Genomic DNA, 13,790 nt, shown 5'->3' with positions numbered 1-13,790 from the left:
TCTATGGGATCACATCTCTTCCCTTAGAACAGGGTGTTTAACCGGCAGTCCATAGAGACCCAAGGGTTTCCTGGATAGAATTCAAGGAGTCCCTGGACTTTGGTTGGAAAAAAAATTATATTCTTAGTTTCACCAATGGAAATTTAGCATTTTCTTCAAAAATGAATACAGACAACAAATCACACGGTATTAACGGTTCTTGTGAGCTTGTCAGCATTAGAATCACAGGTATTTTCCTATCTTGTTATAAAGGTTGCACGTATCTCAGAATACCCAGTTATGTTTATCACTACTTTGAAATAAGCATAGTTATTAAATCCATTGCTAGGCTTTGTTACTTAATGTATTAATAAAGGAGTATATATATATTATTTCATAATTTTTATTTTGATAATTATTTTCAATATAATTGGTTTCCTATGTGAACCTATAAATTTGATGCATTTTAAAACATGCTGAGAAGGGATTCATAGGTGTCATTAGACCATCAAAGTGGTGTGAGCCAGATTAAAGCATGCTGTTGTCTTAGATCAGGGGTTGGTAAACTTTTTCTCACAGTATCAATAGTATTTTGTGCTTTGCCAGCTGTATGAATTCCGTCTCAACGAATCAACTCTGCCACTGTAGTAGGAAAGCAGCCATAACCAGTACTTAAATGGGTGTGGTTGTGTTCCAGTAAAGCCTTATTTACTAAGGCTGGCAGCTGGCTGAAATTTGCCAACCCTGATTTAGGGCATCTTGCTATTTCTAAGTTGAATTCTGCAGATATTTTAATTCAGCTCAATCACCCTTTATTGGATACCTCCTATGAGCATGTATTCATACAAACATGTATGTATTGAGTATCTCATATGAAAAACATGCAAGAGATTTGGGGATGATCAGCTGTAGACTCTAGACTCCACCGTTGGACAGTCTACCGGGGAATGCAGATGGACAGAGTTCACAGGAGCAGCGAGTGTTGTAGGCAGGCATGGCGACTAGGAACCTAGAGAAACACAGGCTTGATTTGACCTAGATTTGAATGAGTCTGGAAGGCTTCTTAAGGGAGCAAAGAAGGCCACATCAGAGATTACCAGGCAAAAGGGGAGGGAGTAAGCAACATAAAAGGCTTAGGCTGAGGAAGCCTCTTAAGCAATGGCTTGGAGGCAAGAAGAAAATGTTCCTGTAATTGCTTAGAAAGCGTGGAGCTCTGTGTGGTGAGAGATGGGTAGGCGAGGATCACACCAAGAAAGGCATTATAGAGGAGCCTGTATGTATCCTGAAGGGAATAGAGAGCTATGGAAAGTTGCAAGCAGGAAAGGGACTGGTAGTGTTCACATCTTTGAAAGATCATGCAGACATCTCAAGGAACACGGAGATGAAGAGGACAAAGTCACCATGCTTAATGAGCTCACAGCCCAAGAGGAAAAACAGAAGTATAAAATTATATTGGAAAGTGATCTAATCAGTGTGATAGTAGAATCAGATTCAAGGCATGGGATTGTCCAGAGGAAAGTCTTTTTAAATTCTGTTTCTAAGATGATGTTAAGGAGGAATAATGTGAGAGAAAATACTTTAGGGAGGGAGCTGTCAAATAACCCAGCATCCTCCAGAAAGCATCCCGTTGTGGGTTGGTAGGTTGGAAGCGGAAAGAAGAAGGCCACAAGTGCCTGGCTGTGCTATAATTAGGCTTCTGGTCCTCTCCTTCTCAGGCTAGTAGAGTGGCCTCCACTGTCAAGGCTATTCTGGATGTTCTGCTATATCCCCTAGAGGACAGTTTCCTGCTCCAACAAATTCCACTCTCAAAAGTATTTTCCTAGCAAGATTTAACCAGTTTTAGCCATTTCCTAATTAACGTCCATAACATGCTTGAGCTTCACTCTTCATCTCAGTTCCATCTTTCTGGAACAGGAGCTCTCAAACCAAGAGATGAAATAGAATAGAAAAGAGAATAGCAGAGGCTCCCAGGCATCGGAAAAAGGAGAATTGTTTTGTGAAACTTGTTTCGTGTGTGTGTGTGTGTGTGTGTGTGTGTGTGTGTGAGTGTGTGGTGTTTGCTGGGTCACAATGCCCAGTGTATGTCTTAACTGTGGATCATTCAAAAACACAGCTCTGCTACGTGATGAATCCAGAGCATGTTTGAGGTTGAACAGGCTTCATTTGCCATGTGTAGATATTGAATTCAAGTTCAAGGAACAGATTCCTCTCAGGGGCTAATGACACCTGCTTTCTTTATTCTTGGAATTGTGGAGTTGGAAATGATATTCTAGGAGGAAAAGTTTAGTGCAGTGTGTTTTTAAATTGTGGGCCACAGCACTCCAGTGACTGACAAGATCAATTTACTGGTCTTTTATCAGCATTTTTTTAAAGAGAAGTAAAAAAGAAAGAAAAAGGAGAGAAAGAAAGGAGAAACATGAATAAAGTAATAAAACTAAGTAATTTTTCTGGAAACTTTTTTCAGCTTTGTACTCATATAATATACATATTGTGTGCATTGGTATATTTACTATGGAAAAGTGTATTTCTTAATGTGAGTCAAGGTCAGAGACACTGAATTAAGTTCCAGCTCCCACTCTGACCAGGAAGTCACTTGCTACATTGTCATTCCTGATTGAGGACCACCCCGCTTTGCTTTAATGTAGTCATCGAGGAACAGCTCATCCTTTCCAAGGCAGTCAGCTTCATTGTCAGTTAATCCTAATTGACATCAAAAAAGGTTTTCTTGCCATGGGCTTCTATGTAAAAAACCACTGGGCCTCTTATTCCAACATGGAAAACACAGAAGCTTTCCATACTATCTTTATTTGTCTCTTATGTAAACACACTGCCCTATCCTTACTAAGTTTTCTTCACTCAAGCCAAGCAGTATCTGCTAGGTGGAGATGGGTCCAAGCTAACTTCTGCCCAGTGATCAGTGTCTCCTTAGGATATGGATTCTGGGACTTTTCAACAGCAGCTGGTCCAGACATCCACTTGATCTTGTGACCAATTTTTAAAGTCCAAGTGTATGCCCCCACCATAGATATTTGCCATACCAGGTTATCTCTGTCTTATAGCTATGAAATTAACCTTTAAAAAAAAACTAACATTTTGCACTCATCCTGCTAAATTTCATTTTGGGTTGATTTTGCCCTTGTGTTTCTATATATTGAGGTAATTTTGAATTTTTATTCTGTGGTGCATCTTATTTTGGGACGCCACATCCCAGGCAATGATCTACATTCCTTAAACGTCTTCTGACTATTTTAAATACAGCTGGTTATGGACTCTTTCTTCTTCTGACTTTGGGCTACTGAGATTCTATTACGTTTTCGACTTTTTCATAGAGGTTCTACAATTAAAGGTAAAGGATCAGAGCTGAGCATTCCATCCTCCCTTGAAGACTTTTTATCCTGTCAATTTTTTCTTCCTCTTAACCACTTGAATCATTCTTGGGACAGTCCTTCCCACCTTCTCATCTGCCTGTTTACCCATTTGAGCCTCTCTGAGACATGTGGCAGGCTCATAATTTAGAAACCCATTCAAACAATAGTAACTGTTTTTCAACATTTATCTGGAAGAGAGGCAGAACATCTAGGAACATTTAGCCTTTCTTAATCATTTCTCCCATGACCTTCAATGAAGTCTTTCAAGTCAGTTAAAGTCAGAAACCATATATTTTGAATGATACAGAATACCTTAAACACTCTTCTTTTTAGATAAATTCTGTAAATATGCATCAATTCACCATTTGTTTAATATAGGGCTAAGGTCTTTTCTTTGAATGTGGGCCCACTGTTTTGAGCACCCCACTGATATTCTTGCACAAACTATACCTATCAGGTATCACCTGCAATTTCTACCTAAAGTTTTTTTCAAGTGAACCAAAATACTTAAAGTTATTTGCAAAGCTGACTGCAGAATTCTGCTAGAATTTTATAATTTCCCCCCAGTCTTTTGCATTTGTCTCACTTTTACCTAGTTCAAAGGCATTTTTTTAAGTGATTCAGCTTTTTTTTTTTTTGAGACAGAGTTTCGCTCTTGTTACCCAGGCTGGAGTGCAATGGCGCGATCTCGGCTCACCACAACCTCCGCCTCCTGGGTTCAGGCAATTCTCCTGCCTCAGCCTCCTGAGTGTGGGATTACAGGCACACGCCACCGTGCCCAGCTAATTTTTTGTATTTTTAGTAGAGACGGAGTTTCACCATGTTGACCAGGATGGTCTCGATCTGTTGACCTCGTGATCCACCCACCTCGGCCTCCCAAAGTGCTGGGATTACAGGCTTGAGCCACGGCGCCCGGCCAGTGATTCAGCTTTATCAAAATCTTTCAAAAACATTTCACATAGCTATCCCTTGTATTTTTGTATTCATATGTCACTGGTTTATGTACTATTCAGTTAAATAACAATTAAAATAAACACAAACATCATAAACAGGTTTGGAAATAAACACAACTGACCTTGATAAGCCAGTATCTCAATTGGTGAAAACAAAGGCAGATCACTGGTTAATTTGGTTAGGCAGAGGTTGACAAGGAAGCCCTGACTACCTGTGTATGCAGGGAGGCACCACCAAATACTCATTTACCTACCAATGGCTGATGTTTTTATAAGCTGTACCCATCTTGTGTATAGATGAAATGATTCATATCAGGGACTAATATCACATACTCTTTTTAGATAACCCACTTGATATTTTCCATTTAATTAGCACTTAATAAGCTTATGTCACACACACAGCTGATGCTGCTCTGGTCTCTCCTTCACCATTCCTTTTCAGTTATCCAAGCCCAAATACATTCAAAATGTAACTTAAGTTCTTCCTGGTCCTCATAGACTTCCCTGAGGATTCTAGTTCACAATGACCTATTCAAATACAGCTCTTGAAATGTGCTATTTTGCACTGGCTTCCTGCTGGTCCTTAGAGGTACCGTTTCTGCACTGATGCTCAGATGTAGTATATCCCCAGGTTATTAGATTATAAGCTTCCTGGTGTATTGTATCCCCAGGTTATTAGATTCCATCCTGGAATGGAATTGCTCCGTGGAAGTGGAACTGTGCTTAAACTTCTGTGGAGCCTCCTGGAATATAACTCCTGTGATGGTGCCTGGTTGATAATCATTCCTCATTTGCCAATTGACTAGCCCATGGCAGCTACCTATGGGTTTGGTGGTATCAAGAAAAATGATTGTTCACTAAGGTTGAGATTGGCAATGGGCAAGGTAGTCATAACAACAGAAAGATGTACCAGCCACTGGTTCTGTGACTTTGGGTAAATTATTTTCCTTCAGTGACCATGGACAGACTGAGAGACTGGATCAGATTGGTGACTCTCAAAGCTTTTGGGATCATGATTTCATCTTTGAGAATCTGATAAATGTGAAGGACCCTTTACTTAGAAAAATAAAATATGTTCATGATAAAATCTTGGATACAATTTCTAAGAGCCGCATTCTCTATCCCACACCTGAACTCCCCTGCCCAGCAACCTTCTAAAGGTGAGCCACCGATCTCCTGAGGTATAGGATGCCTGGCTCAACCCTATCTCACTACTGGCAAGATGCTTGAAGTGTATGCCCTGCTGATGGCTGTCCATGTCTTTTTTTTTTTTTTTTTTTTTCTTGAGACAGGGTCTCACTTTGTTACCAGGCATTGTACATTGGTGTGATCACAGCTCACTGCAGCCTAAACCTCCCAGGCTCAAACAATCCTCCCACACCCAACTTTTTTTTTTTTTTTAAGTTTTCTGCAGAGACAAGGTCTCACTATGTTGCCCAGGCTGGTCTTCCACCCGTTGGCTCAAACCATCCTTCCACCTCAGCCTTCCAAAGTGCTGGATTTCAGGCTGGAGCCACCCCACCCTGCCAGTTGTCCATTTGTTCACGGGGGGTGGCAGCCCATTGTCAGTCAACTTGATAGTGTTGCTATGGTGATCTGACCAACAACTTTGTAGTTAGGATAAAGTAATTTTCTTTAGTCAAAAAAAGATAAAGATGTTTTTGGGTATGATTTAAGACAGTTCTTTTGCCTGGTTGTCTCTTTCTCAACCTGACCTTTGTACTTTTGTACTTAGAGAATCTAAAAACGTTCCAATAAAAAACTCATGACAAAATCAGAGGCAAAATGTTAAACGTTTTGAAGTGGCATTCAATCTGCATGAGCTCGTCTCTCGCTCTATGGAATAAAAATAAATGCTAATGATTTCAATCTCTTATTCGCTGGAAATAAGAGTTTTTCTTTTCTGCATTAAATGGACAACATGTACAAAATAATCTCTTTTTTGTTTTGCTGTAGTTTTTACACGAAGATTGTTGCAGGTATTTGTGGGTAGTCCTGGGTAAATAACAGCACACTCTGAGAATAGATATGGGTTATTTCCTCTCTAAATATCACAAGGGAAGCTTAGCAAAGGATAACAGGAGAGTTTTATCTAAAGATCATATCTTTTCTGACTTTACTTTTAGGTATCCCCTGTGGTTTTCCTCTGCAAAGTGATTTAGTTCTACTTTGAGTTTGTAAATGTGCTTCCTTCTACTCATGGGTTTTCCTCTTTGATGATAAATTTAGTTTACATGAGAATTCCATCTTTGGGGAAGGAATATTAGGAAAGAAAAACCAGCCCTGCTTCCTCTGTGGGTATACCCTGTGAACTCTGCTTTTCCAAACACATTAGCACACTACCCCCAGCTCTGTGAGTTTGAGCACATTTACTGGGTGTAAATGATGAAAGGACTCCGTCTGGCTTTCAATCATTCCTGCTTAATGAAAAACTGGGTGAGCTCATTGAAAAGAAATCCGCTCTTCACCCTGGCATCTTCTTTTAGCAAAATGAGTCTCTGTTTCCTTGCCTGGAAAGTTGTTCATCAAAGACAAACAGAACTTTTTATTTCCTGCCTTCCTCTAAATATCTGTGAGCAGAGGCATTTAACAACAGAACACCTGAGAGGTGGGCAGGGAGCGAGCAAAGGAATCGGAAATAGCCTCTCACCCACCATCACTCGTTTTCCGTCCAGTATTAAGGGGCTTCTAAATCTAACCTCATCTTACCAGTCCAGGTTGGCCTCACCATTTATCAGCTATGTGACCTTGAGCAAGTTACTTACCCATTCAGTGCCTTAGTTCCCTTCTCTGTCCAAAAAAAAAAAAAGGTGGGGGTGTTTAATATTAGTACTTACTACATAGGCATTTGTGAGAAGTAAATGAGTTAAAGTATTAGAATGGTGCTTGGTAGGTGGAAAGCCCTTGATGTTATTAGCCATGAACACAAAACCTCTACTCCACTTAGGCCATTCACACTGTCCTCAGGCCATGCACAATTACTTCTGACTTTTATCTGTAGTTCTTATTACCTGGAATGCTCTTTTTTCTCCCCTCCAACTAGGATGTCCATGTAGAGCAGTGCTATCCAGTAGAAATGCAAAGCAAGCCTATGTGAAAGTTGACATTTTCTAAGAGTGGCATTTAAAGGGTAATAGAAAGAAATGAAATGAATTTCAATAATTTATTTTAACCAGCTGTATCCAAAATATACTCATTTAACATAACCCATATAAAAATTACTGAGATATTTCATATTTTTTTCTTTCTTTACATTTCACATTTTAAACTATAGTACATCTCAATTACTATAGTAATTCTCAGTATGGTACCCCATGTGGTACCCCATGTGATAGTGCTGACTACCACATGGGGTACCATATTGGATCATGCAGTTATACAGGAAGCAGGCAGCTGTAAGTTACTAGTTCTAAGAATAAGTCCCTTGACTGGTACCTGCTGAGTGTTTACGACTTGATGCCGAGTACTAGCCTGAAGATACATATCTCATTTGATCTTCATGGCAGTTAACTTAGGTAGGACCTTTTATTATTCCCGTTTTACAGATGGAAAAACTGAGTCTTAAAGAAATTAAGTAGCAGCTAATAAGTAGAAGAGTCAGGGTTTGAACTCCAGAGCTCATCCTCCCACCTTCTGTATATTACCTCCCACATGGGAGCTCCAAACAAAGGTCTGCCTTCTCTGTAGGGTCCTCCAAAGGACATGTAAAAATTCAGCACAAGTTGGCATAGTTATATAATTTGTTAAGACTAAAAATGTCCGTGAACAGATTCTTCTTGGGTTTTCCCATGGTAATTCATGCAATTAGTCACCCTATAAAACGTATATTTGTTTATTTTGTGAACAGATTGTGAATAGATGGAATCTACATTCTTCTGACCTCTGGGGATGGGGACTGTCAAAGGGAGGACTGTTTATGAAACATCTGGAAGGCAGAGTCCTTGAAAGTGAATTCCTATGTGGAGATCTTTTCATCGTATGGAGGGCCTTGCAAGGAAAAGCGCATGGTCTTTAAGCAGCGTTTAAAACTGGCCCTGAAAATAATCTACGTTTTTATCGTCAGGGACTTGCAAATGATGACTTGTGATTTCAAATCAGGATGACTTTCACATAGGAAATGTTAACTTTTATGAGTATTGCTCCCAGAGTTCAAATACCGTTAGTTTACACAGCCAGCTAGCTTCCCTTTCCTCTGGTATTTCTGAACTACTGCTTCTTTTTTTTCTAATCAATAAAGGCCAGATTTCGACACGAGGTGGACCTTAATCCATGAGCGGATCCAGATGGACTCCATGGTTATCAAGGGCCTAGATCCAGATACCAACTACCAATTTGCTGTGAGGGCAATGAATTCCCATGGCCCCAGCCCCCGCAGCTGGCCCAGCAACATCATCCGGACCCTCTGTGAGTATCATGGCCCTTCTGAAGGACAGAGGGAGCTGCATATCTGTGCTTGCCTCATGAGGACTCTCTTGACCTGGATGCCGTGCGGAAGGACAGCCTGGAAAAGGGCTAATCCCAGGCTTTCCTCCTGCGGTTTTCCCAGCCCCTGGGAAGTTAGAGGCTGTCAACAGGGACACCGGCTGTTTCTATGTCCTGGAGCTCAGTAGAGGATTTATATTTGCATCATCCTTGGGAAGTCTGAGGTCAGTTTTCTTTCACAGTCACACAACAGACCACATAGCAAAATGCTGTCCAGTTTCCCCCTTCTTTTCGTATTTTGAGAAAATGAGTTTATCTTAAAAACATAGGAGAAAAAACTAAGGCTACCCTCTGAGGCTTCAGGGTTCGTGTTTGCCTAAAAATCAAGGATGTTCAAAAAACATCAACTCCTCTGAATGATAGATAGTTTAGGAGTATTGAAGAAGTTGAGCGCTGTCACGGAGCTGGGGCTGTGGCCAGTGGTGGAAGTTCTCACAGTGCCTACGAGACACTTGGGCCAGTGCTTATCAAATCACTGGGGGTTTTGTTAAAGTCAGATCCTGTTTTTGGTCTGGGTTTTAACAAACCCATGCAATGCCAAGAACCATTCTTGGATTGTCAAGGGCTTAGACCACTTTGTCAAGCCCAGCCTAGTTTAGACGTTTTTTGTATTTGGGGAACGGAGGGTGTATTTCTGTAAACCTAGAACTCTGTGTAGCATGGAAAGCTGAGAATGGAAATGTTGGCACTTTTTTGTTTGAAGACTCTGATCTTTTTTTTTTTTTTTAACTTCTTGGGTACATGGGCAGGTCATGCAGGATTGTTACATAGGTATACACATGCCATGGTGGTTGGCTCCCTCCATCCACCCGTCATCTACATTAGGTATTTCTCCTAATGTTATCCCTGCCCAATCCCCCCATCCCCTGCCATCCTTTTATTATAATTGGTCTGTTATGTGAAGTAAAATTTTTAAATTTCAAATAATTCTGGGCGGGATGGTGGACAAAACCATGCTAAATCAGTGAAAATTCTCAGTTACGAAACAATCTTAAATAGACATAATTTTACTGCCTTTAGGTATATACAGTTACTCAGATCAGAATAACAAAATGTATTAGATGGCTTGTTTCATGAATACAGAAGAAAGTGCTATAATTAGTATTTCAAGTGTGGTTTTTCTCCTGATCACTTCTGATGTTTTGGAAAACCCTTTATTCTGGGATACGTTTATATATTTTTATTTTGGTATTGGTTTAGAGTATCATTTTGCTTCCAAAATATGCTTTTCCCATACATAAAATTACCTAATTACCAAATAGCACTATCCGAATGATAATAAATTTGGAGTGTCAGAGCTACCCTGGGGAACGCATGCAACAAGCCAGACATCGTGCTGGGCGCTTTACCTACGAAGCCCAGTTAATCCTCACAGAAACGCTGTGCTGGAGGAATAGTGTCCCCTTTTTACAGATTTGAAAAATTGAATTTTTGAAAGGTCATGTATTTTGGCAAGATTGATTATTGTAAAGGCAGGATTTGAACTTGGGTTTGGCTGACTGCAAAGCTGCTTCTTTGAGTGAGAAACGTTTAGAGAAGGCTGTTCTTCTTCTAATGCAAAGCAACGTGAAAATGGTTAGGGTAACAATTAATAAAAGACAGGACAGTCCCTGTAGACTGTCTAAGTCTATGGGCTAAGGAGACTCTGACAGCACAGAATAAACCTCTAAACGTTGTTTTGTTTTTAAGTTTTAGATTCACAGGTACATGGGCAGGTTTGTTAGATGAATATATTGCACAATGGTGAGATTTGAGCTCCTAGTGTCCCCAACACCCAAATAGTGACCATTGTACCTAAGAAGTAATTTTTCAACTCTCACCCCCGTTCCAACCTCCCCCCTGCCTTTTGGAGTCCCCAGTGTCTATCATTTCCATCTATATGTCCCCATGTATCAATTATTTAGTTCCCACTTGTAAGCAAGAGCATGCAGTATTTGATTTTCTTTTGTGAGTTATTTCATTTAGAATAATGACCTCCAGCTTCATTCATGTTGCCTGAAGGACATGAGTTCGTTCTTTGTTATGGCTGCGTAATATTCCATGGTGAATAGTGCTGCAATAAACATACAAGTGCCGGAGTCTTTTTCATATAATGTTTTCTTTTCTTTTGGGTTGATGCCCAGTAGTGGGATTGCTGGTTCAATGATAGTTATGTTTTTAGTTATTTGAGAGGTCTCCATACTGTTTTCCATAAAGGTTGTACTAATTTGCATTCCCACTAACAGTGTGTAAGCCTCCCCTTTTCTCCATATTCATGCCAACATCTGATAGCAAAGTTGGCATCAAATCAAGTAAACATTCATGTAGATGGTGGGGAGTGGGAGCAGTGAGGATGAGATAAGCCCAACGTGTAGAAATACAATACTGGCCTCACAAATTTATTCAGAGTAGTGTTTTTTTGACTGGTCATTCTGATTGGTGTAAGATATCTCATTGTGGTTTTAATTTGCACTTCTCTGATGATTGGTGATATTGAGCATTTTTTTTCTTGAGTTTTTTCCACTTGTATGTCATTTTTTTAGAAATGTCTGTTCATGCTGTAACCATCCAACGGGTTTACCTTTTCTGCTGCCTAGACAGAGCCTATTTATCAAGATAGGGAAATTGCAATGGAGGAAGAGTAATTCACACAAAGCCAGCTGTGCAGGAGACCACAGTTTTATTATTACTCAAATCAGTCTCCCTGAACATTCAGAGATAGAAATTTTTAAAGATAATTTGGCAGGTAGGGGCTCGGGAAGTGTGGAGTGCTGATTGGTCAGGTTGGAGATGGAATCCTAGGGGGCTGAAGTGAGGTTTTCTTGCTGTCTTCTGTTCCTGGGTGGGATCACAGAACTGGTTGATCCAGATTACTGGTCTGGGTGATGTCAGCTGATCCATCCAGTACAGGGTCTGCAAAATATCTCAAGCACTGATTTTAGGTTTAGCAATAGTGATGTATCCCCAGGAGCAATTTGGGGAAGCTCAGGCTCTTAAAGCCAGTGGTTGCATGACTCCTAAACCGTACTTTCTAATCTTTAGCTAATTTGTTATTCCTACAAAAACTGACTGGTCCCAGGCAAGAAGGGGGTCTTTGTGGGAAAGGGCTATTACCAATTTTGTTTCAGAATCAAACCATAAACTGAATTCCTTCTCAAGGTTAGTTCAGCCAAAGCCCAGGAATGAATAAGGACAGCTTAAAGGTTAAAAGCAAGATGGAGTCAGTTAAGTCTGATCTCTTTCACTGTCATAATTTCCTCTGTTATAATTTTTGCAAAGGTAGTTTCAATGTCCTGTGCCTATTTTTTAACGGGGTTATTTCTTGTTGAGTTGACTTCCTTGTAGATTCTGGATATCAGTCATTTGTCAGAGGCATGATTTGCAAATATTTCTCCCATTTGGTTGGTTGTCTGTTTACTCTGTTGATTATTTTTTTGACTCTGCAGAAACTTTTTAGTTTAATTAAGTCCCATTTGTCTATTTTTGTTTTTGTTCCATTTGCTTTTGGTTTTAAAATTCGTAAGGTATATTGCACATACAGAAATACAAGTAAAACATATATGTGGACTGAAATTCAACCCATGTAAATCGGTATAGTCCTACTATTTTACAGCTGGCAGCCCTTTAGATTAGTTGGACCCAAACCAAGGCAGTAAATGTTTTGAACGTTACTCTGCATCTGTAAGATTAGTATTTCTACATGTGGGGCTTGTCCCAGTCTCGTTTCTCTCACTCCTCTCCATCTCCGTGAATATTCGCTTGATTTGATGCCCACTTCCTTGAACAGCCAACCGCACAACACAATGATGAAGGAGACCATTGAGGCTAAGATCCCACCCAGGACACAGGCCACTCCCTGGGCTCCTCTATGGCCTGTATATCTTAGGTCTAAACTCTTTTGTGAGAAAATATAACACTTCAGCCCTACTAACTGGGGAAGCTTTTACTTCCCACTGAGCCTATTAGTGCCAGGAACTATTAGCAACTTAATTCCTTAATGGGGCAACTGGAAGATCTTAGTTGCTCTTGTGCTGGTAGTTATTGAAAGCCAGGGCCCAGTGTTATCGTTAACTGGCACATGGCTGAAGTGAGAAAGGAGGATGGTTTTGGTGGTTCCACTGGAATGTTGAGAAGTCTGCGCAGTGTCCATATCTGATTCCAGCTCCACAACAGTATAAGTAGAACACAGAGGAAAAAACAAGACTTTAGTATCTAGGTCCTCTAATGAGAACTAGGATTATTTAGGTGACCTTGAATAATAATGATGTGACCCTGTGTCTACATGTTCTTCCATCCTCTCCTGGGAGGCATTCCACACAAATCAGCACCTGTTTTGTTTCCAAGAGAAAATACAAAGAAGACCCAAATCATGACCTCTCACTCATTACCCCTATCCTGCTGCATTTTTTTTTTCCCTGCAATAAAGAAACACCAGCAGCGTTATAGTTGCTTTTGATCTGGTAAATCAGGCAGTTGGTGTGCAGAACTAGGGGCTTTGTAAAGGATGTACTCATCCCATCCACCGGCCATCAGCTACTGAGCTTGAAGCTTACTGAGTTCATTCTTTCCTCAAGTAGAATGAAAGCCAATAAAAAGGACATGAATGGTAAATCATAGAAATGGCAGAAGTAAAAAGGTCACATGCCTTTCTTCTTTTTCCCCAACACAGGAATTTAATAAAAAATAACTTACATGAATAATCAACTATAAAATTATATAACTTTTCTAGGAATAGAACTTGGTCTGAACCACCAAAACCACTTAATTTTTAGGGTACTATCCTTATGATATGGGCAGAGAAAGAGCAAATACGTTTTTCACTGAAGTGAATTGGTATCCTCAGATCAGTTCCTAGGAGATGATACTGTTTCTGTTCCTAGCAAAACCCGTCTTGCTCTTTTCTGCAGCATCTACTGTTTCTTGGGCTTGGAACTCTCTTCTCTCAGATCTTTTTATGATCATGCTGCCAGCCTCCTCCCTTTCTTCTTTCAGATCCTAGCTGAAATGTCACTTTCTCAGATAGGCTTCA

General features: G+C 40.2%; 1 protein-coding gene across 6 annotated transcripts in view; it reads left to right on the top strand.

Moving 5' to 3' along the window:
- EGFLAM (EGF like, fibronectin type III and laminin G domains) overlaps nucleotides 1-13,790 on the top strand; it is a 231,329-nt gene that overhangs the window by 115,820 nt on the left and 101,719 nt on the right. For all 6 annotated transcript variants that reach the window (XM_078365554.1, XM_078365553.1, XM_035291649.3 and 3 more), the window contains one exon: nucleotides 8,538-8,704. In XM_078365554.1, the coding sequence (XP_078221680.1) occupies nucleotides 8,538-8,704 (167 nt within the window). The remainder of the gene's footprint in view (nucleotides 1-8,537; nucleotides 8,705-13,790) is intronic.

The sequence above is a fragment of the Callithrix jacchus genome, chromosome 2, assembly GCF_049354715.1.
Source record: "Callithrix jacchus isolate 240 chromosome 2, calJac240_pri, whole genome shotgun sequence".
NCBI lineage: Eukaryota > Metazoa > Chordata > Mammalia > Primates > Cebidae > Callithrix > Callithrix jacchus.
The sequence above is the reverse complement of the archived record's forward strand: the minus strand, read 5'-3'. Positions and strand labels throughout refer to the sequence as shown.